Source organism: Pseudorca crassidens, chromosome 10, assembly GCF_039906515.1.
Source record: "Pseudorca crassidens isolate mPseCra1 chromosome 10, mPseCra1.hap1, whole genome shotgun sequence".
Taxonomy (NCBI): Eukaryota; Metazoa; Chordata; class Mammalia; order Artiodactyla; family Delphinidae; genus Pseudorca; species Pseudorca crassidens.
In genome coordinates this window covers 54,288,162-54,312,373 of record NC_090305.1, presented here as the reverse complement: position 1 = coordinate 54,312,373, position 24,212 = coordinate 54,288,162, and the positions used below count along the sequence as shown (strand labels likewise).

Below are 24,212 nucleotides of genomic sequence, written 5' to 3'. Positions count from 1 at the left end.
GAGGCCACAACAGTGAGAGGCCCGCGTACCGCAAAAAATAAAAATCCTACCCATCACCTGAGCCTTCAGTGAGTCCTAATCTTTTTGCTGGTGGAGGGTCTTGCCTGGATGTTGATGCTGCTGATCAGGCGGTTGCTGAAGGCCAGGGCGTCTGTGGCAGTTTCTTAAAATAGGACAACAGTGAAGTCTGCTTCATCAATTGACTCTGCCTTTCACAAATGACTTCTCTGCAGCCTGCAGTGCTGTTTGATAGCATCTGACCCATAGACCTTCTTTCCAAACTGGAGTCAATCCTCTCAAACCCTGCCACTGTTTTATCAACTAACAGTCTGAACCCTCGGTTGTCATTTCAACAAGCTTCACAGCATCTTCACCAGGAGCAGACTCCATCTCAAGAAACCACTGTCTTTGCTCATCTATAAGAAGCAAACTCTCTTCCGTTCAAGTTTTACCAGGAGATGCAGCAATTCACTCCCATCTTCAGGCTCCATATTTAATTCTAGTTCTCTTGCTGTTTCCACCACATCTGCAGTGACTTCCTCCACTAAAGTCTGAGGGCTGGAATCAACTTCTTGCAAACTCCTGTCAATGCTGATATTTTTTACCTCTTCTCATAAATCAAGAATGTACTTAATGGTATCTACAACAGTCAATCCTTCCAGAAGATTTTCAATTGACTTTGCCCAGATCCGTCAGAGTAGTCACTATCTATGGCAGTCAAAGTCTTATGAAAAACGTTATTTCTTAAATAATAAGCTGAAATGACTCCTTTATCCATGGGCTGCAGAATGGATGTCGTGTTAGCAGGCATGACAACAACATTATCTTATTGTACATCTCCATCAGCGCTCTTGGGTGATCTGGTGCCTTGTCAATGAGCAGTAATATTTGGAAAGGAATCTTATTCTGGGCAGTAGGTCTCAACAGTGGGCTTAAAATAGTCAGTAAACCATGTTGTCAACAGATGTGCTGCCATCCAGGCTTCGTTGTTCCACTTACAGAGCACAGGCAGGGTGGACTTAGCCTAACCCTTAAGGTCCCTAGGATTTTCAGAATGGTAAATGAGCACTAGATTCAACTTAAAATCACCAGCTGCATTAGCCCCTAACAACAGAGTCAGCCTGTCCCTTGAAGCTTTGAAGCCAGGCACTGACTTCTCCTCTCTAGCTATGAAAGTCCTAGATGGCATCTTCTTCCAGAAGCCTGTTTTGTCTACACTGAAAATCTATTGTTTAGTGTAGCCACCTTCATGAATTATCTGATCTTCTGCACAACTTGCTGAAGCTTCTACATCAGCACTTGCTGCTTCACCTTGCACTTTTATGTTGAGACGGCTTTTTTCTTTAAACCTCATGAACCAACCTCTGCTAGCTTTAAACTTCTCTTCTGCACCCTCCTCATCTCCCTTAGCCATCACAGAATTGAGATTTAGGACCTGGCTCTAGGTTAGGCTTTTTTTTTTTTGGCTTAAGGAAATGTTGAAGCTGGTTTGATCTTCTTTTCATCCAGACCCCTAAAACTTTCTACATATCAGCAGTGAGTCTGTTTTGCTTTCTTATCATTCGTGTATTCGCTGAAGGAGCACTTTTAATTTCCTCCAAGAACTTTTCCTTTGCATTCACAGCTTGGCTGTTTGGCACAAAAGGCTGAGCTTTGAGCCTGTCTGGGCTTTTGACATGCCTTCTTCACTAAGTTTAATCATTTCTAGCTTTTGATTTAAACTGAGAGACATGTGAGTCTTCCTTTCACTTGAACACTTCGAGGTCATTGTAGGGTTATTAATTGGCCTAATTTCAACATTGTTATGTCTCAGGGAATAGGGAGGCCTGAGGAGAGGGAGAGAGATGGGGAATGGCTGGTTGGTGGAGCAGTCAGAGCACACACATTTACTGATTAAGTCTGTCATCTTGTATGGGCATGGCCTGTGATGCTCCCAAACAATGAACAATAGTAACATCAAAGATCACTGATCACAGATCACCATAAGAAACATGAGAAAGTTTGAAATATTGGGAGAATTACAAAAATGTGACACAGAGGCATGACATGAGAAAATGCTGCTGGAAAAATGGCACCTTGCTCCACATAGGGTTGCCACAAACCTTCAATTTGTATAAAACACAGTATCTGTGAAGTGCAGTAAGGTGAAGCGCAATAAAATGAGGTCTGCCTGTATGCCTGGATTGTTTTTTTCTGTGAAAGTCTCTCTTTTCAATTTAATAATTGTCTAGGGAACAGAAATACAGACTTTTAAATTGATTTTCTACCCAGGGCTGCATCTTCAGTTAGTGGTTTTAAATGTCTGTCCTCTACGCAGAGATATTTTATGTATTTAAAATCTTTTGTGTGCTGATACCCTGAAGGGATTTTCCTATGAAGGGAGCAATTTAAAAATGTACAAAAGCAACTGACACTGAGAACATTCTTGTCTCTAGATTTTCTTATAGTTTTAAAATATTGGCTAAATATTTACCTTTGGGGGCTATGAGTTGGAAATAGCAATGGTGAGAGATTAAATGCCTAAAGCATTTCATTGATTTGCCGTGAGTGTGGAAATACATCAAATTAAAACCCACCCGGCTCTATCAAAGAGAACGTGATGGTTCTGGAAGGGCTGAGAGGTGAATGCAGACAGCGAACACAGACAGCAGAGCGTAAGCACACTCTATACTATCCCTGTAACAACATTTTTCAACCCCAGAAACCTATTCTTCTTGTTATGCTGGCTGTGTTGCATGTGGCTTTGCTTTTGTTTTTTTCTTCTTTCTCGAGAGAAAAATTAAACCCAGTTCAAAACTTATAGCTTTAGCTGAATAATAGAGAATCATTTTGTTGTCTAAAAACCCACACTTAAAAATTATTCATGAACAAAGTCTCTCAGCATTCAAAAGAAGAAATAATTTCCTTTCAGCCAAAAATAAATGTTTTTTGGTTTTTTGGTGGTTTTTGGGGGTGAACTTTTAAGGCAACACAAAGGGTCATGCTCTTGAAAAGCCACATATAAAAACACGACAGCAAGTCCCCTCCGCATGGATGCAAATGAATCACTGATCTCTTGAAATAGATCTCTTTGGCGCTACCGGTTCAGGAAAGGCCTATGGCTGGTTGTGGTCTATTTGGAAGACATTTCAAAGTGGCTTATGAAATCTTTTACTCCGGAAGTTACTTGCTATATATGTGTCCATGATTATAGAAATCACACTCACACACACACACCCCCACACAATCCTAAAAGCAGGCTTCTTTCTTTATGACTGTTTCCAGAAACAGACCTCTTAGGTTACAGTTTTTCTGCCTCTTATGGAGACTTGATTGCAATATAAAGTACTTTAAAAATCTACCAGGTAATGAAAGAGAATGTAAAAAAGAATATATGTGTACATATATATATATATATATATATAACTAAATCACTTTGCTGTACACCTGAAACTAACACAACATTGTAAATCAACTATATTTCAATTAAAAAAAAAATCCACCAGGTGCATGCAAGGGGAACATGCTTCTGGGAGTGTGAAAGGGAGAGACAGACAGAGAGGCAGCACACACAAACCCTGACTAGTTATTTCAGCTCTTCTTGCAAAATCAGCGAGTCGGAGGCTGTCCGGGTGATGACTGGGAACACCGCTCCAGAAAGACCGCAGCCCCGGTCACCTGCAGGTCTGCGTCACTGAAGCTGAAGCTTCATGGCTACATGCGGGACCCAAAGAGGCCTCTCATGTTCCCCACGCCTACCCACTCCCACCCTCCACCCCACCTCTCCCTCTTGGTGTCCCCTCCCCCCTACCTTTTTGGACACACAACCCAAGAACATTCTTCATTGTTCCTTTCAAAGGTCTGGGGTGGGTGTCATTAGACACTGAAGAAATCCCAACTCTCCTTTATAGGGGGAAACAGAGCTTGTTGGCTAAGGAATTAGCTGAACAGGAAAACCAACGCAAACAACACACAACAGATAGAAAACAGCACTGCCAAACGAGCAGAAAAGAGGAGGCCACGGGGCCACGTCCACAGAGTGCACGGCTGAACCCTCTCCCTATCATCAACTATACTAACGTTTCAGTGGTTTTTTGTTTTTCAGTTTGAAAAATCACCCAAGATACACTGCCATTCCAGCAAGAACCATCTTGCCTAAAAACACTTCCTCTAAGTGCACATCTGCCTTCGGAACACAGTTCTTCCCATGGTCTCATAATATCTAATAACAATGTTACAAAATATTAGGGCTTGGAGATTTGGAGCCTTTTGGTCCAATATGTTCCACCTAATATGGTACCTGTGTCTCTATGGTCAGCAAGATGGTTTTTAAGGTACATGCAAGTATTTATCCTTTTAATGGTTATGAGCTTATTTTAATCTGTATTAGAAAAAAATACCACCAGCACCTCAGCCACTGTGCGCAGAGCACCACTTAAGGCGAGCTCATTACTAAGTTCTAAGGCTAGTGTCTCATTAGATGCTTTCTGTGCCAACCTGTTGGCATGTGGGACTCACGCCGCCAGCGATCCCCAGACTTGGGGAGATGGGTCTCTCTGACCACGCTGGCCTGGGGGCTGTGGACAGTGTCTCCTGGCAATATCACTCCAGGCAACCCCATGAGGATGAAGAATTCCGCACAGCCCCCAGCTTCAGGCTTCAGCAATAAGTCTCCTTTCCTGAGTCAGACGCCACATTACCCTGGATTGCGAAACATTTAATGAAAAAAGAATCTGGCATTTTTAAAAGTTAGGTTTACAAACTTGATGCATTCTTAATATTAGCAATTTATCTATTTCTAATACATTGCCTAAGAAAATAAGGTCTATGAAGACATCAACAAGATATTTAAGATTCATTATAAGCTACAGCACTTTGCAAATAAGTATCCAGTTTAATTATAACAAACCACTGTGAGCAAATTTAACTAAGTATATAAAAACATTAGTTAAATACAATTCTCTGGAAATATACATTATACCTACAGCTGTTTTTACAGTGAGATTCTTCCTTTTTTTTTTCCCTTTTAATTCTCAAAATGGCGAATCACTGTATGGTCCTGGATCTCCAAGCTATAAAACTGAAATATGTGTTTCCAGCATAGCAGATGGTGACCAGGAAGGCGAAGAACTGGAGAAAACAAAGCATAATAGAAAGGGGGTTTAGGGCACATCCTAATTAGCAAAAGTTGTCATTTCACCTCTACTGAATAATGCACTTATGGCATCCCTTGACTCCAAGCTTTCTCATCTAAACCTGCTTTATTGGTTCAATTACCTTCCTTCTGAAACAATTTCAGGCTAGGCTGTTTTTCTTTTTTGGAACCTATCTGGAAAGCCTGTAGTCTTACTCCAATAAGCCCAGGGTGTTCACGTGGGGGTGAATATGGTGGTGTGCATCTGAGAAAAGCCCGTGTATTTCTAATTTAGTATCGGTGATTTTAGACCAAAGCTTAACCTCACACTGTCACAGGCTCAGTTTACACAAACAAGCTGAGTGGGCGGAAGGAAGCCAGGGGCCCACATGGGGTGTGAGTGCAGAGGCGGGAAAACGCCAGGCCCTCTCCTGGGGCAACCACGGCCCAGTTCCACCTGATTCTTCATTTTTAAAAAAATTTTATTGACGTCCAGTTGATTTACAGTGTTGTGTTAATTTCTGCTGTATAGCAAAGTGACTCAGTTATACATATATGTACGTTCCTTTTCATATTCTTTTCCATGATGGTTTATCACAGGATATTGAATATAGTTCCCAGTGCTATACAGTAGGACCTTGTTGTTTATCCATCCTATATATACTAGTTTGCATCTGCCCAGCTGATCCTTGCTGTGTGCTAACTTGAGCCCTGTGACTTTTAATCTCACGTGGACCCACGCTCTTTACCTTTAAATAGAGATTTTGAGACATAGGTCAAGAATACGATGAACACCCATGGATCACCCACCAGCTTTAACATCATACTGTCGGTCTTCCTGTCTAACTGCCTGCCTCCCGCCCCCATCACTTCTACTGCGGATGGAATATTATAAGGCCCATCTCAGAGAAACTTTTAAAATTAGTTTTTTAAATTTGAAAAATACACACTTATGGTTTAAAAATGCAAACAGTACATAAACGCATAAATTAAAAAGTAGAAGCCCCTCATCCCACACTCCTCATGGTCCATCACAGTCCCTGGAAGGAGCCTCTGCTGGTGTCTATCTTCCTAGGCATCCTCAGAGCATGAATAAATATTTCTACTTCAACAAACAGAATCCTAGTGTGCTCATTTTCTGCCTCCTCTCCCACTGACACTGTAGGCAGCAGAATTATTCTTAGAATCCCTCAAATGTTTTTTCTCCCTCAAACACTTATTTTGTTCTAGCATTTGGCTTTCACTCGAGCGGACTCTTTCAGCCTCTTTGTGCTCCAGGCCATCGGGAGGCCCCATGATGCTCAAACCAGGAAGTTCACTGCCAAGGTGTCCCTCCCACAGGTGATGCTTTGCCCTGCAGATAACTTTGTCCTCCTCGCCCAGATCCTCAGCCGGCCTTGGGGAGGGAGGAGGAGACCGTGGGGATGAAATGCTCACTCACCGACGAGGCTGCCCAGCTGTTGAAGTTGTGACTGTCCCTCTCCGGGGAGACAGAAGACGCATCCACAATAGCGGCTGAGAGGTATAAGACGAAGGCACTGCCATTAAAGCATAGACCCTGGGAGACAGAGGCGCAGAGTGTTTAGGGAGCCTGGGAAGGTCCGGGCATACCTGGACCTCAGAAGCGGCCAGAAGCGCACCCCGGCTGTGGCAAGGGGCCCACCTGGACTTGTGAGCGGGGCAGGGGACAAGGGCGATGAGAAGGCAGCTCCTCGGCGCCTTGGGGGTACTCAGTGCACGCTGCTTCCTCGCTTACCAACGCTTTGAGGGGTTGCAAAGGGGCTCCTCAGTTGGAGCAGCAAATAAAATATCCCAACCAGAAGGCAGACGCGTCTGACGTTTAGCATCTGCCAGCAGCAAGCAAAATTTTCAAAATTTGTCTGTAAACATCTTAAAACTGGGGGAGTTTACACAGAAACCCAGATTTCTGGATTCCCTTAGGAAGGGAAAAAAACAACAACAACAGAAGATCTAGCGATCCTGGGAGCACATTTCCAGCTTACTTCTCTGTGAAGAATATCCTGCTGTTGTTTAAGTCAGTGCATATGGGTGGCAAGGGTTCAACAGTTTACGCTCACTTGCATGACTTTCTGGTCTCTTCACACGCGTGAGTGTGGAACCCCAACATGGAGGGGTCTCCTGACTGCTGGCCAGGGCTCTACTCACTACTCAGGCAGAGGAGCACCCAGAGCAGGATGACATCAGAAAAAACTGCTGGATGGAAGTCGAGAGACATGGGCCCAATTGTGCGTGAACCTGTGCAAAGTCAGGAGGCTCCAAACCTCAGTTTCCTTAGCTATAAAATGGGGACACACCTCATGATGATAAATTCTGAAAATGCAAATCAGAGCATTTTAAAACCAGGGAGTTTCGGAAGGGAGCAGTGTTAAACAAGAAAAAAAAAAAAGTAACATGAAAGGCAATATTTTAAGTTCTTAATGTAATAAATCAATGAAGGAGGCTTAGGTTTGGAGGAGAGACAGACTAATAGATGCTCTAGGCCAGAGGTCAGCAAAATAAGAACCCCGACCAGCAGTCAGGAGACCAAGACTTCGAGTCCCTTCAGAACTGTCACAAAATAGCTAAAAATATGGAAGTGGCTTTGGCACTGGCTAATGAAGAGCGGCTGCAGAGTTCTGAGGCACATGCTAGAGATATGGATGTTTAAGGAGATTCTGGTGAGGTCTCAGATGGAAATGAGGAATATATGTTATTGGAAACTGGAGGAAAGGTGATCCTTGCTATAAAGTGGCAAAGAATTTGTCTGAAAGGTGTTCTAGTGTTTTTTTAGCAAAGTGCCAAAGGAGTGGCCTGGTTCCCCCGACAGCTTGGAGGAAAATGCAAAAGGAGAGAGATGAATTGAAGAAGGAATTGTTAAGCAAAAAAGAACCAGAACTGGGACTTCCCTGGCAGTCCAGTGGTTAAGACTCTGCACTTCCAATGCAGGGGGTATGGGTTCGATCCCTGCTCAGGGAACTAAGATCCCACACACCGCGCAGCGCAGTCAAAAAAATAAAAATAACAAAACCAAAAAGAACCAGAACTTGAAGATTTGAAAAATTCTCAGCTCAGCCATCTTGCGAAAAATGAGAAAGCTCTTTCAGAAGAGAACACTCAGGGTGTGGCCAAACAGCCTTTTGAGAAAGAGATTACAGGTACAAACCACAGATCTAATCGACCGTCTCAGCAGAAGCCAGGAACAGGGAAGGGATTATACCAGTAGAAACTTTACAAGTTTGAACTGAAGGGGATGCAGACGGGCCAAAACGAAGGAGGGCTGTGGAACTTCTTGGATTCTATGGGACAGAATGAACCACAGAACTATTTGACTGCAAAATAGCTTTATCTTTCACGAAAAGAATGCATCACCCGAAGGTGATTCCGAGATCATCAGGGCTGCCACCCAGTGGGCAGGCTTGTTCCTCCTCAGTTTCAAAGGGTGGGTTTTCTGAGTCAGGATGTCCCCACCCAGTGTCCCAGGGGCAGGGCCGCCCTGCAGAGACACTAGGGTGACAACGCCGCCCCAATGCACCAGGAAGGCAGAGCACTGAACCAAAAAAAGGATTGTTCTGGAGCCTTAAGATCAGATGGAATTTGCCTCATAACTTTTGGGCTTGCTGGGGACCTGTCACCCCTTCCTTCTTTCCTGTTTCTCCCTTTTGAAATGGGAGTGTCTATCTGTACCCGTCTCACCGCTGTATTTTGGAAGCACTCAACTTGTCTGGTTTCACAGGTTCATAGCTGGAGAGGAATTCTGCCTCGGGATGAACTGTACCTCAAGCCCCACCCATATCTGACATAGATGATACTTAAAGGAGACTTTGGATCAAGACTTTAGTTGATGCTGGAATGAGTTTGGGGGATGTTGAGATGGAACGAATGTATTTGCATGTGAGATGGTCAAGATTGGGGGGGGCCAGAATTTTTAAAAATATATTATTATTTTTATTGATATTAGTATAGTATTTTTTATACATTTATTTATTTTTATTTACTTATTATTTTTGACTGTGTTGGGTCTTCGTTGCTGCACACAGGCTTTCTCTAGTTGAGTCAAGTGGGGGCTACTCTTCGTTGTGGTGTGCGGGCTTCTCATTGCGGTGGCTTCTCTTGTTGAGGAGCACAGGCTCTAGAGCGCGTGGGCTTCAGTAGATGCGGTGCGTGGGCTCAGTAGTTGTGGCTCGTGGGCTCTAGAGCGCAGGCTCAGTAGTTGTGGCGCACGGGCTTAGTTGCTCCGTGGCACGTGGGATCTTCCTGGACCAGGGCTCGAACCCGTGTCCCCAGCATTGACAGGCGGATTCTTAACCACTGCACCACCCGGGAGGCCCGGGGCAGAATATTATGGACTGAATGTGTCCCCCCAAATTCATATGTTGAAGCCCTAACCCTCAACGTGATAGTATTTGGATACGGGGCCTTTGAGGTAATTAGGGTTAGAGTAGCTCATGAGAGTGGGGTCCCCCGAGAGGGTTAGTACCCTTCTAAGAAGAGACGAAAGGGAGCTCACATCCTCTCTTTCTCTCTCTGCCATATGAGGACACAGCAAGATCAGCAGGCATCTGCAAGCCAGGAGGAGAGCTTTCACCAGAAACCAACTATACTGACACCTGATCTTAGACTTCTGGCCTCTAGAACTGAGAGAAATTTCAGTCATTGAAGCTTCCCGTCTAGAGTATTCTGTTTTGGCACCCAAGCAGACAAAGACAGGTTCTGTAATCTACACATTTTCTTATCTATTCCCCCTGCCCCACCCCCAGGCTGTGACTCCCTTTGTAATCATGCACCCAGCATGGAGTCAGGACAAGAATCCAGTCACTCTTTTTTTTTTTGTGGTATGCAGGCCTCTCACTGTTGTGGCCTCTCCCGTTGCGGAGCACAGGCTCCGGACGCGCAGGCTCAGCGGCCATGGCTCACGGGCCCAGCCGCTCTGCGGCATGTGGGATCCTCCCGGACCAGGGCACGAACCCGTGTCCCCTGCATTGGCAGGCGGACTCTCAACCACTGCGCCACCAGGGAAGCCCAAGAATCCAGTCGCTCTTGACCACTCCTGCTCCCCCATGTGAGGTCACCTAGTTGCTCTAACAGTGACTTTCATTTTTCATTCTAACTCTTCACCTCTCAACATCAAAGAACTCTGGTACAAAAAGTGTTAAAGCCACGGCCCCAGGAGGGGTTTGGAGGACAGAAGATCTGCAGGGGCTATGCCCTGACACACCTGTTCCTAGATGACACTGTTCATAGGGAATTAATAAAACAAGAGTGTACGCAGTGTATCTCTTGATTCAGTCTTCTGAGGACCGGTTTGCTACTTTGCCTAAAAGGAATTCCTGGACCTTCCAACAATGCTGTTTCACACTCAGGTTTAAAACACCTGTGCTGGGTTCTCCCTGGCTTTGCCCTCTGCTTTGCTGGCAGAGACAATCCTGAATTGTCTGGAGAAGGACTAAGTTCCGTCCTACCTAATGGGCAGTGGACAGGAAGAACACCCATGGTTTCCTTACCACCGTGGTCCAAGGCACCTGGGGAATCCTGGTGTAGGTCATCGTTATGTAGATGATGAGGAAGAAGACAGTGAGGACCCAGTAAAACACAGCTACAAACATGACCCAGCCAAACGCAGGGACCCGGAAGTACTCAGTTCCAGCGATCAGTGTCCATACCAGCAGTCCCAGAACCTGTAAAAGAGAAAAGAAAAGGGAGGCGGAAGAGAAAATGAAGAAGGAGGAGGAAGTGGGGACAGAGAAAAAAGTAATTATACAAAGTGTCAATTACAATTTTTACTCATATATATGGGTACATGTACCAAATGTAATCTGGCCGCAAGCTCACATTCTTGCAAATGCTAGGAAGGTAAAATGAATGAACAGAACAGGCAGGGCAGAGACCAGGACAAACAAGAAACCCACGCCTTGTTTCCGGGGTAAGTCTCTGCCCGGCTCTGGCCAGCTGTGGGCTGGTTTTCTCGATATTTCTCCCACCCCCACCCCCAGGAGAACACAGAAACTCAAGTTTGTACATGATGATCTCGATTTTTAAATGTCAGCACTAATAAAGAGGGGCAAAACAACATACATCTGTGGCTGGAATCTGCTCCCAATACTTGTGAAGGGAACAAGATATAAGTCATGCATTTATTCCAACAACGGTCACCCAACTTCACTGCTGCTACAGAGCAAGACAAGCCCGAAGCCCCATCACACCACCACTGAGTGAAGGAAGGATGCTGGTCTACGCTGTGTGAGTCTCTGGTCCTCAAGGAGGGAGGCCACGGTGAAGTGTGCCTTCCAGGGCCCAGGAGGACTTTATTCCTAACTCAGGAAAGTTGGCATCTAAACTTTATTCCCAGGAGACAGCATCAGGCGTGTGGGATGGACTCTGGCAGCAGATCTGGCTGCTGTGTAACTCGGGGCAAGTGATTTCCTTCCTGTCTCAGCTCTCTCCATGGGATGTGGGACAAGACATGAAAGTGACTCTGATCACAAAGCTGGTCATTTGGCATTGACACCTGAGCACCTGCCCTGAGCACATGCCACAGGCTGGGCTTCCTGCTCCGCGGGCCCCGAGGATAGAGCAGGGCAGAAACCAAACAGACCTGCTCATGCATGACTTAGAGTCTCATGGGGGGAAATATCTGAATAGTTACAGTTGTGAAAATGCTCTGAAGGAAATAAAGGGTGTGACAAGGGTCTGTGACAGGGGCTGTGACCTTTTAGGCAGGAACAACAAATGTCCGAGGGGGCTGTGCTGAGGAAGAGCCTGAAAACCCTCTGGGAGCTAGTAAGACGGGCAGAAGACACCGTCCCAGGCAGAGAGCATGGCATGGGCAGAGGGTTGCAGGGGAGGGGCCTTCCAGAACCTGTAGGAGAGTGGAGGACATTAGGACATGGGTACAAGATGTTAGAGGGCTTGGGGAGGGTCAGATTACGTGGGTCCAGGACACCTAAGGATTTTGTACTTTATTCTAAGAGCTACAGGAGGATCCTGAGCCAGACAATGATAAGATCAGGTTAAGTTTTTGCAAGATCACTCTGACTGCATGGCGAGAACAGGCAAGCAGAGGTGGGGGTAGGGGTGGGGAAACAGTTCGGAGACTGCTGCAATAATCCAAGTGGAAGAAGATGCTGCATCCAACACCAAGATGCTGGTGAATACTAGGAAGTGAGTGATTCAAGGGAAATTTCAGAAGGAGACAGAACCTTCACAGATTTGACAGATTAGATTAGGATAAATTGGAATTACCCCCAGGTTTCTGGAAAGACTCCCCAATGCATTAGGGTGTCACTTCCTCAGCTGGAAAGATGAAAGAGGAACAGGTTAAAGGGCTGACCTGGGCTCAGTTTACAACCTATCCAGTCTAGGGAAGCCAGAGACCTCAGGATGGGGTTAGAAGTGGACAGTCCAGGAGGAAGAGTTCAGGCCCCTCTTTAGGAAAGACTTCGTGTTAGGATCACTTAGCCCTCAGACAGGCTTCCAGGGGACCTTTTAAACTGTTCACTGAGACAAGCCCACCTCCCTGGCGAAGTCTGGATGTCTGTGCTGGGGAACAGGGAACAGACTCTAAGTGCTGTTGCTTCCCCTCCTTAGAGCTGAAAGTTGATGTTCTTTTATCTGCTTGATGTCGTATACGAATTCCGAAGGAACATTTAATGGAGATGTACTTTTGTGTTTACATCTGTGGCAACGGAATTGACTGCAAGTGAAGCAGCACAAAACAGGATAAAATCCCAGAAAGTGCCAAGCCTCAACACCCATGGGGTTTGGGTCCGGAATTCATCACGACTGACAGGTCATCTACACACACAGGTGTGCTATTCCATTGGATCAGTAAGACAGGTAACACACCTCATCCAGCATGGCAGGGTCTGAAACAACGAGAAGGGCTTCCTGATTCAAACTGAAGAGGTCAGAAGGGCCCTCTGTTGATTCACACAGGAAATAACCACAGGAAGAGCCACGGCAACGTGGCAGCTGTCTCTCCAGGAGTGTGCAAGAGTTTAAGAGCTGCCGGCATAAGCCTGTGCCAGCTAAACAGGCTCAGCTAACAGCTCTTGGCTCTGAACGTGAAAATGGTTTTCATTATTAAAGCAAGCGGAGTCCACTATCCAGAGACGCTGTCTAATGTGCTAGCGGCAGTCATCTTTTACACACAGACATGATATTGCTAACTGAGCTGTCTCTCAAAAAACAGGAATCCTTGACCCAAGATCTTACCAGCAAACACAGGAAAAGAACTGTCAGGAAAAGAATTACTCTACCTAAGTGAATTTCCTAGGTAAGTGAAATATATCCAGAAGCACACTTTTTGTCTCTCACTATAACCAATACTGATGAAAAGCACTCTACAAAAATGTTACTCAGCTCTGTGTGTGTGTGTGTGTGTGTGTGTGTGTGTGTGTGTGTGTGTGTGTAAGTAGATCTTTGTTCAGACTACAAAAATAGTTTGTTTTTTCACTGATAAACATTATTTTAAGCCAACCCCTTTTTTTGAATGGTAAATCTAAGACTTAAAGTTTAAGAAAGTGATAAGTGCAGGTAAAAATAAGCACAGCAGTATAAAAACTATACATAAAACACACAAAGAAGTTACAAACACCAGTTGTAAATTCTCGAGAAACCAATATAAAAATTTTACATTGAGCCTTCCTAACTTCTTTCGCTTGCATTTATAACTACCACCTGCAAATCCTTTTCTTTCTCCTTTAAAAATACGGATCACTCAGTATATGGTGCCTATAACTTGTTTCTTTCAGTCAGCCATGCCACCGAGGACCTCTTTCCAGATCTATGTCGATTTTAACAGCTGCCCAGTTTTCCATAATTCATGTAACCAGTTCCCTATGGAGAAAAATTTAAGTTGCCTCCTTTATGTTTGTACAAAAAATACCCAGGGAACATTCTTATATAATGTATACCTCTGCAAACATGAATTCCAGGATAGATTTCTAGAAGTGGAATTTCTAGAATATTTTAAGCTTTAGAGGTATGTCAAATTACTCATCAAAAAACTTGTGCTAACTCATCCTCTCATCTGAGTATGTTTGCTCTTCCCTTCCAACCTCATTAAATGCCCAGGTTTTAAATAATTAAAAACCTGAGTAAAAAACAAAACAAAAGAGATCTCATGTTTTGCCCTTCACTGCTTGACTGAAGTACAGCACAGAGAAAAGTGTACAAATCCTAAGTGAACAGCTCAATGAATTTTCACAAACTGGACCAACTTGTGTCACCAGCATCCACTCAAGAAAGAGAACATGACTAGCACTGCTGTGGCGGAGCGGGGGGTTCCATCACGCCTAGTTATTCCTTCCCTCCTCCGAGGGTCCCAACCCCCCTGGTTTCTGTCATCCTGTTTTGGAACTTCAGAGACATGGAATCCTATCGTCCATGTTCCCATGTTTGATTTCTCTCACTCAACACTGTGAGTTTCATCCACGACACTGAACGTCATTTGTTCACTCTCTCAGCTGCCCAGCAATGGTTCTCAAACATCAGAATCAACTGAAGGGCTTGTTAACCTACAGGTGGATGGGCTTCCCCCCAGAGTTTGTGATTAGCAGTAGGTCTAGGAAGGGATCTGAGAATCTGCATTTCTAAGTTCCCAGGGGATGCCGCTGGTTCAGGGACCACACACTAAGAACAGATGTACTGTATCCTTCTTGTTTATTTTAGTTTGCATTTTCCTGATCAGTCCTGAGGATGGAAGAGCATCTTTTCAAATATTTATTAGCCACTTCTAGTTCTGATTTATTGACGTTTTAAAAAAATCACTTTCTTACTGATCTGTAGAAATCTTTACTTAACAGGGATGGTAACAAACTACATATGAGGCAATATTTTCCCATCCAGCTTTTTTAAATTCAGTCTTTAGTCACATGGGAGTTTAACATTTTTACACAGTTAACTGGTAGCTCTTTGAGCCTTCTTCTATTCCTATGTGCTTAGGAAGGGCTTTCTCAGCACAAGATTATAAAAATATTCTCCTATATTTTCTGATAGTTTTGTGTGTATGCTTAAATCTTTAAACAAACTAGAACTGAATTTTATATATGGGGTGAAGAAAGTCCAACTTTATTTTTTTCCAGCAGATGGTCAGGTGATCTGTTATCACTTACTGATGACTTCTCACATTTTGGGTCAGTTTCTGGAAACTTTATTCCACTCATCTGTGTTGACTGCTGTGCTAGCACCAATTCCTGTAGCTTCAGCATGTATTTTAGGCTTTTAGGTAAAGATGTCAAAATGGACACATGACTCTAACTTTGTTCCTTTCCCAAACTCTTCTAAAATTATCATCAGAATGAGATGAATAGGAAAGGAGACAAAAGTGACACATTTTTGGAAGGGGCTCCCCTGAGTACCCAGCATAATGGATGAAAACAGACCCAACCGAGGTTCAGAAATCTCAGAACCTCAGGTGCAAAGAGAAGATGTTTTGAACAATCAAAGAACCACCAAGGATCAGAAAACAGAAAGGCTTTTAACCTTTTCCAGAAGCAGACAGAATGTTAGAAAATAATGGCAAATGCCTTCAAACTGGAAAGTGGTTTCTAACCCAGAAATTACCCAGGAAAATAATCAGTGAAGAGCAAGAGGCAGACTTTTTTTTTTTTTCAGATATGCAACATCTAAAAAGAATCCACCTTCCACACATTCTCTCTCAGTAATCTACTGAAGGATATGACCCAACAAAATGAGGTATAAACTCTAAAAGAGGAACTATTGAGTAAACCAACAGAACGCTGTGGGAGAAAGGGTGAGGGTAATCCCCAGAAGGAGGGGAAATCCAGGCATGACAAACGATCCAGGCACAGAAGGTACAACCCGGTCAGATCAGAGCCGAGTGACTCAAAAGACAGGGACTTCCCTGGTGGTCCAGTGGTTAAGACTTCACACTCCCAATGCAGGGGGCCCCGGTTCCATCCCTGGTCTGGGAAGATCCCCCCCATGTCGCAACTAAAAGATCCTGCGTGCCACAACTAAGACCCAGCACAGCCAAATAAATAATAATAAAAAAAAACCCAAAACAAAAGACAGGCATGGTGAAGGCCATCACCACCGTGCCTTTTGTCACTTTACCTTCTTAACCTGGTGAGTCGATTAGGGAATCTGCTTCACCCCAAGTGAGGGAGGAAGCCAAGAAAGGGGAAGACAAGGGATCCAGGAAACCAGAAAGTCAGCCCAACAGAAAGGTAAAGGGAATTCCAAGGTGAAGGGAGATCCCCAGGAGAAATGCATCCAAGATAAAAACGAGAACTCTGATTATCTGATGGGAATGGCTTGTGGGAAACTTTACTGAAAGGCTATTAGAAAAACACGAGGTGAATTAGCTACAAAGAAAAGTGAGCAAATTCTTAAAAAATATGTACGTTATTAATGTCACTAAATACCAGAAGAAACTATTAGCAGCTGTTTGTAATTAAGTGTTCACTGTAACACGACTCTAATATTTACACAGAGATAATAAATACTGAATATTGACCTGAACAAATGATAACAAGGAGAGGAAAGCAATAGGGATGATGCAATGGACTGAATATTTCAATTAACTGCCTTGTGGAATGAGATTGATTGCCCCACCCACCCCACTTCCTGAATGGTACCAGATATCTGTGTTTTTTCTATGAAGAAAGTTTTTTAAAACTGAAAACCTTCAACGCCGTGAAGGTCTTAAGACCGTCAGCGAGCTGATTCCAACAGCCCTGCTGGACCCTCCGCATGCACATGCCCCCACGCAGCTTCCTTATTCTAGGGTCCTGTGGACCAAGGAAACAGATGCCTTAGATTTTTAAAAATCACACTGAAAGACACACTGAGTTTGTCTGTGAGTTCTCTCCTGCCTCTGAACTTTGTGACAGCTGTTCTGCTGCTCAGAGGAGTTTAAAGGGTCTCATTTATTCAAATGTACACTGAGCATCTCTTATGAGCCAGGGCTTTTTCAAGGCACTACGGGTTAGCTGATTTCTTTCTGACTTTATAGCCTGGAACCGGGATGGGCACCATCTGTCCTGCAGCCTTGAAAACAGGTGACTACTGACAATGAACTAGGCTACCCTGGGAGCAACGCACCAGCTGTTTCCAGCTGGCTTTGCCCCGGAGGAGTTGTGTTGATCCAGGTGTGAGCTCAGCGCACCTCCAAGATACCTCATTGGGCTTTAGATCATTGACCATATTAACTCCTTGCAATAAAGTGGCGTTGAAAACTGGCTACTGTAGACTTACTCTTATGTGTCCTGCAAGGAGAGAACCAAACAATATGACCATGCCAGGCTGTCTCCTCCTGCCATGTTTAATACCACACACACGTGACAACATTCAAACATTCAAAAACCTCACTGAGGGCTTCCCTGGTGGCACAGTGGTTAAGAATCCTCATGCCAACTCAGGGGACAAGGGGTTCAAGCCCTAGTCCAGGAAGATCTCACATGCCGTGGAGCAACTAAGCCCGTGCGCCACAACTACTGAGCCTGCGTTCTAAAGCCCGCAAGCCACAACTACTAAGCCCGTGTGCCACAACTACTGAAGCCCACGCACCTAGAGCCTGTGCTCCGCAACAAGAGAAGCCACCGCAATGAGAAGCCCGCGCACCGCAACGAAGAGTAGCCCCCGCTCGCTGCAATTAAAAAGAAAGCCCACAAGCAGCAATGAAGACCCAATGCAGCCAAAAATAAATAAATAATTTATTTAAAAAGAAACTCACTGAGTGTGCACTGGTGGTGCAATGATGTGGGAAAATGGACATGGTCTCTGCCTCTGGAAAAGGTCCGTCAATGGATATTCGACTATGAACTGTGGTTAAGTCCTACGAAAGGAAACTAGGCTGATACAAGAATGTAAAGCACAAGGACCCAACCAGGTCTGGATGGTCAGAGGCAGTTTAAGATTAAGTAGGTGAATGGGAGTTAGCCAGGCAACATTTGGGTGATGGAGGGAAAGCCAAGACTCTGAGATCTCAAAGACATCCCATCTGATGACGTGAGTCTCCCACAGGCTCTGACCTAACACACGAAGGTCAGATGGAAGTTCAGTTCCAGAGGAGACTGACCCATGGCTTGGCATCGGATGTCAGTCTCCAGAGAGCACCTTTTCTCAAAGTCAAGGTTCATTCCATAGCGGTTCAAGGGCCAAAGAATGTGAATGTTGGAAGAGAAGTTCAGGAGATGTTTGGGATCAACAAGCTTAGAGCTAGTTAGTGGTCAGAGCAGAACCAAACATCTAGTCTGATGTTATTTTAATTGGTAGCATTGGATCTTGGTGTCTTCCTCCCCTTCTCCACTTCCCCATTCTTTGGCTGGGGCGATGCTAGCACTCGCGGTAACGTCAGACTGAGAAGCAGAGCTGGCTCAGTGGGGAAATCAGGTACTCCAGATTCCGCCTGTCCTTGGCCAAGTTACCAACCTGAGCCTGTTTCCTTATCTGTAAAATGGGGATACAGAAACTTTCCTCATAGGGTTGTTGGAAGACAAAGGGAGTTAATATATGCACAGCAGTGCCTGGGATCAGCTGGGTGCTGGGTCAGTTATTACTATTATGCTAGTATCATTATCAGGGTTGACAGTGACTCCCGGGAATCCATCCCCTCCTCCTTTCCCAGTATCCTCTTCTCTATATTTCAAGATTTTTACACCTGTATGGAGCCAAGGAGTCTTACCTATGTCCAGCTCCCGGACATATGGACTGAACTTGAGGCCTCTCCTATGGGCAAGATGCCCAACAAGATGCCAGGCTAAGTGAACCAGGAGCGTTTGACCCTTCAGCTCTGTCCTCTCTGCCTGTGCGGACACCCTCAATATCATGGTTACCATGTCCTCCGTTCCTATTTGGTTAAATGGTACAATGCCAAGGCCATCTGGCCTGGTAGAAAGATTCAGGCTTTGAATTCTTACCAGCTGTGTGACTGGGCAAATAACATTTCTCTCTTTAACCAATATTTTTTTTTTTTTTTTTTTTTTTGCGGTACGCGGGCCTCTCACTGCTGTGGCCTCTCCCGTTGCGGAGCACAGGCTCCGGACGCGCAGGCTCAGCGGCCATGGCTCACGGGCCCAGCCGCTCCGCGGCATGTGGGATCTTCCCGGACCAGGGCACGAACCCGTGTCCCCTGCATCGGCAGGCGGACTCCCAACCACTGCGCCACCAGGGAAGCCCTAACCAATATTTTTTGAGCACTTACTATGTGGCCAGGCCCCAGGTAATAGTAATAGCATATTATGTCCTAGAGAGTAAGGAAGAGCTTGACATGCCTCACCTCGCTTTAACCCACACAGCTGCCCTCTGAATAACTTTCATCAGGACCGTTTTACAAATGGAGAAACAGGCACTAAGTGTTACATAACTTAGCCCAGACTTTTAACTATGCTGCCACAAAATATCAATAACATGCCCCAAATCAGTTAATTTCTCTGTGCCTCAGTTTCTTCATCTGTACCCAGGGATAAAATGTATCTTCTAGAATTCACATGAGACAAGATGCTCTATAAATGATAACTACTATTGTGATTAATAATGGCAAAAACAGAGCGTTTGGCAGACCACAAACCTGCCCTGAGGGCCAGCCACATGCAAGGCTGAAGAGGCCAGCACCTGCTCTGTTTTCTTTCTGTGCTGGTTCGGAGCGTCACCTAGAATGCCACCAGCCAACCCCTCCCAAGTGCAAGTCTCTGGGCAGAAATAAGCTCTGGTAAAATGAGCAGATGCCTTGATGCAAACCCATGCCTGGTTCTGCGAAACAAAATTCCTCAGAGCTGCCCACTGATGCTGGGCCACCAGGCAGTGCTCGAGCTCATCGTTACAAAGCCTATTATCTGCTGGCCTTTCACGTGGCACCTTGGTTCCTTTAAAATAGAGACAAATAGAAAGAAAACAGGGATGGCTGCAAATCCTATCTGCTCTGATGCTTTAAACATCCGATTCAGAGAGTTGCTGTTTTTAACTCAATGAAGACCAAGAAATCCTGGAAGAAAGCTGATATATTACAGAGGTTGACATCAGAGCCACCTCAGGTCAGCAACCACGCCGTGAGCACCTGCTACAAGCCAGACACAGTGCTGGGTGCTCAGGCTCCAAACGTGAGCAGGGCACGAGTCCCCACCCCTGAGGACTCTACCACCTCGTGTGAGAGATGAACACAATCCACTTCCTTCTTTTTCATGGGGGTTGACAACTGTGGGCCATGGTCACCCGTAGCCCCGCTGCCTGTTATGTACAATCCACAAACACGGCCAATGCTCATCCATTTAAGCGTTATCTAAGGCTGTTTTCATGCTACAACAGCAGAATGCACGGCCTTTGGCTGCAAAGCCTAAAATATCTACTATCTGGACCTTTACAGAAAAAATTTAGCCAATCCTGTTAACCGTCACACTTACTCTCTGCATCAGGAAATATACACACGTGCACATATAGTTGTTATATTTTTGTTTCCTGCATTGTTTCAAATAAACCAGATTATTAACACATTGAGCCAGAGGAGATGATAGGGAAAAAGCCTGCACCCTTTCCCTGCACCACCGAGGAACTGCATCATACTCAAGATGACAGCTCCCTACACCTGCTGAGTGCTGTCGAGTCACCTCCACGCCCCTTCCAGATCAGTAGTGCTTCTGTTCAGCAAGCATGGCGAACTTTTCCATTTACCCACTAGAGGGTGACCAAACACAGCTTACGAAAGATTTAGGAGCTACGGTCCCTCTAAGGTGGGACGAGATCAGAGTTTACCATCTGTCTGGATAAGTTCCTACACTTGAAGCACATTCCACAGAGGTGGCAGGATGTGGAAGAATAAACTCGGTCTAGGACCCACCCATTAGACCCAGATGTTGCCTGGAAACAGATCTGACAAGAAATGTACTCGGCTGGCTTGCGATAAGGATTAATTAATACAAAGACTTGGAAGGGCAAATTTAATCCATGCGCCCCGACTAAGCTTTACTGAAGTATGCTTAATACCTGCTGCTTTCTTCAACAAGAAACTGTGCCTCTTCAGGCCTCTGCTTCCCAATCTGGGAAATGGGGAAGACAGAGTTAGGAAAGTAGTTTTCAAATGGGAGTGGGGGGACCAGCACCTGGGAGATGCATATGTGAGTCACCCGGGGGTATTTCAAACCACTTTCTTCTTGGTCGTCTTCCCACTTTCACACACCATGAGGGTGGGTGTCTCCCTCTGGCCCTGCTTGACCGCTCCTCAAGTACCATTACAGGAGACCTTTGGGTGCTGCAGAGCAGAACAAAGCTTGAGGCCTACGTGATGCTAGTAGTTTGTGACTTAACCTTGCTCTCGCTTGGAACTTTAGTGTGACATCTATGATCAATTAAAGGCCTGCTCTCAGGGAAACCACAGAACCTCAGTAGTCCCAGCAGGCGACTGAATGGAAATCTGCATACTGGGCTGGTTTTCAAATATATTTACAAATTCTTTGACACACCTCTTGAGTACAGGCTCCTCTCAAATATTTCTGTTGAACGGAGTGCGGCAGAAATGATGCTACGTGATTTGGGAGGCTAGGTCATAAAAAGGATCCAGCTTCTCCTGGGCTCTGGGGAAGCTGGCAGCCACTTTGTGAGGACACTCAAGCAGTCTTGCGGGGAGGCCCACACAGAGAGGAACAGAGCCCTCCCACCAACTTGCCAGCAGGCGAGTGACTGCCTTGGTGAAATGGATCTCCAGGCTCAGTCAAGCCTTAACTGACTGCAGCCCCAGAAGACACCTGACTGAGCCCCAGGAAAATGCCTGACCCAGAAATGCCCAGTTAAGTTGATCTTGAATTCCTGATCCACAGACACTGCGAGTGATAATACATATTTACTGCTGTTTAAAAGTGTTACGCTTGGGGGTAATCTGTTACGCAGTTATAGATGGCTAATACACAAAGTTCATCCAATGTGGGCTTGTGTCCAAGAGGCAGAGTGGTAGGGAGGGAGGACCGAAGACCTAAGTTCGTCACTAACTTTCTGGCCCCTCTAAGCCTCAGTCTGTGCCTCCATGAGATGGGCGTGGCACCATCTAGGTTGCTGCAGGGTCTGAAGGTGTTTTGTGACCTGCAAAGAGCTACATAAACAGCAGTGATGACTGGTCTCATGCTTTTCTCCTCTAGGAAACATGAGGCAATGCTTAGCAGAGCTGGCATCTTGGCAGTAAGGGTCCTAGAAATAAAGTGGGGTCTATTCCTGTAGTTAGAACCATGGGGCTCAGGGCATTAAGGATGTGCTAGAGGACACGCTGGCACACTTTCCCTGTGAAGGGCCACATAGTAAGTATTTCGGGCTTTCTGGGCCATATGGTCTCCATCACAACTATTCAATTCTGCCCCTGTGGCATGAAAACAGCCACAGACAATATGCAAAAGGATGGGAGTAACCGTGTTCCACGAAAACTATTTACAAACACAAGTGGCTGGCTGGATTGGCTGGCAGGCTATCATCTGCCAACCTCTGCCCTCGAGCCTTGCTTCTCCAAGTGTGTGGTCCCCAGAGCAACAGGCACACCTCCAAGGAGCTTGTTAGAAATGCAGACTCTGGGACTTCCCTGGTGGCCCAGTGGCTTAGACTCCACGCTCCCGATGCAGGGGGCCCGGGCTCGATCCCTGGTCAGGGAACTAGATCCCACATGCCGCAACTAAGAGTTCGCATGCTGCAACTAAAGACCCCACATGCCGCAACTATGACCCAGCGCAGCCAAATAAATAAATATTTTTAAAAAGAAGAAGAAATGCAGATTCTCAGGCCACCCAGCACTGAATCGACATCCCTGGGGAAGGGGTCCAGCCACGTGTCCTGAAAGCCTCCAGCAGCTCAGCTCTGAGAAGGCCCACCTTCCTTCCCTCCTTTCCCCCAAACCCCATACACCAGGGGCTTACGAGCGATCTTGGGTGACAATGACCTGATCAAAGATTTCAGGCCTCACAAAGGACACACATCATCTCAATATTCTCCATGAATCAGTGAACAACACTGGATTCATGGTCCTGGGTCACCAGTAAGCAAAGGAGCAGTCAGTCCTGGTCAAATAGCTTAGAGTCTTCAAGAAAACAGAACAAACTGTGTGGTAGCAGCACTCTCAGGGTGAAAGGATTGGGTTCAGTGACACCCAAAGTCCTCCTCAGTCCCTGAGGCTGAGGGAGCCCTTTGTGGTCAGACGCCGGCCCGGCTCCCAGCCCTGCTTGCTTCTTTCAGCAAAGTTCTTTGAATGCTGGCTTCCTTCCGTTTCGATGAAGCGCTGGGGTATAAAAGGCAAAGGGCGGAAGGAAAAGGGATACTTTTTAAGGAACAGAAGAGAGAGGAAAGGCTTATAGGGAAGAAGCAATACGAAGGAGGAGAAAAAAGGAATTATGGGGAGTGGGGATCACTACAAAGCAGCACCTTCCTCTTCGACCTGGGGAGACCCTCCATCCCATCACAACGTAACTGTCTTGCTGTCTCATCAGCATCAGTGTCTGCCTATGGTATTGCCAGTTACATCACTCATCTCATTCAGCCACACACAGCCGCATGGTGTAGAGAGTCATGCTCCCCAGTGTAAGGTCAGGTCCAAATCCACAGTCTACAAAGCCGGGTCTGAGGACTCCTTTCTGCTATAGAACCTCCCAGCACCGCCCACAGGAGCACAGCTCTGCTTGAGGTCAAGGAAGCATCTCACACAAACGAGCCTTCCTGTGTACTGACTCTACTGCATCGCAGGCCCCCTGTGGGCACATCCCCCCAGGGGTGGGGCTCCACCTCTGTCCTCCACCCTTGAGGCACCAGGAGAAGGAGGAGGTCAGACAAAGCAGTTCAGACACTGTAAACAGTACAGTATCAGAAGTCACAGGGCCGCTCTTTAATGTCAACCTTAAAAGCACTGTAATAAAAACCAAGCAAGGAGGATTATGAACCACTTTCCTCCACCAAAGATGCCAGAGCGCTCGACCCACAGCTGTGGTGTGAAAAGCCGAACCCTCACATTGAGGAAGCCGGATCAATGTGCTGGACGTTGGGGGCTCTGCAGCTCTCTGTCCAGGCTGCTGATCTATGCAGTCTGTCCTTCCCTCGGTCCACGCGCCCTCTGGGTGTCTAAGTGACTCTGAGTGCAGGAAATAAGGTTGTGCTTCATCTTTAGCCGAGGGCTCGG

The 24,212-nt window shown here is 45.8% G+C and overlaps 1 protein-coding gene across 3 annotated transcripts in view; it reads right to left on the bottom strand.

The window, feature by feature from the left end:
• Positions 1–4,675: 4,675 nt before the first annotated feature.
• CMTM8 (CKLF like MARVEL transmembrane domain containing 8) overlaps positions 4,676–24,212 on the bottom strand; it is a 91,886-nt gene continuing 72,349 nt past the window's right edge. For 2 of the 3 annotated variants that reach the window (XM_067753599.1, XM_067753597.1), the window contains exons 2-4: positions 10,615–10,788; positions 6,555–6,671; positions 4,676–5,109 (exon numbers count right to left, since the gene is read on the bottom strand). In XM_067753599.1, the coding sequence (XP_067609700.1) occupies positions 5,026–5,109; positions 6,555–6,671; positions 10,615–10,788 (375 nt within the window). In that variant the 3' untranslated portion in view covers positions 4,676–5,025. The remainder of the gene's footprint in view (positions 5,110–6,554; positions 6,672–10,614; positions 10,789–24,212) is intronic. The other variant, XM_067753598.1, reaches the window with a different exon arrangement.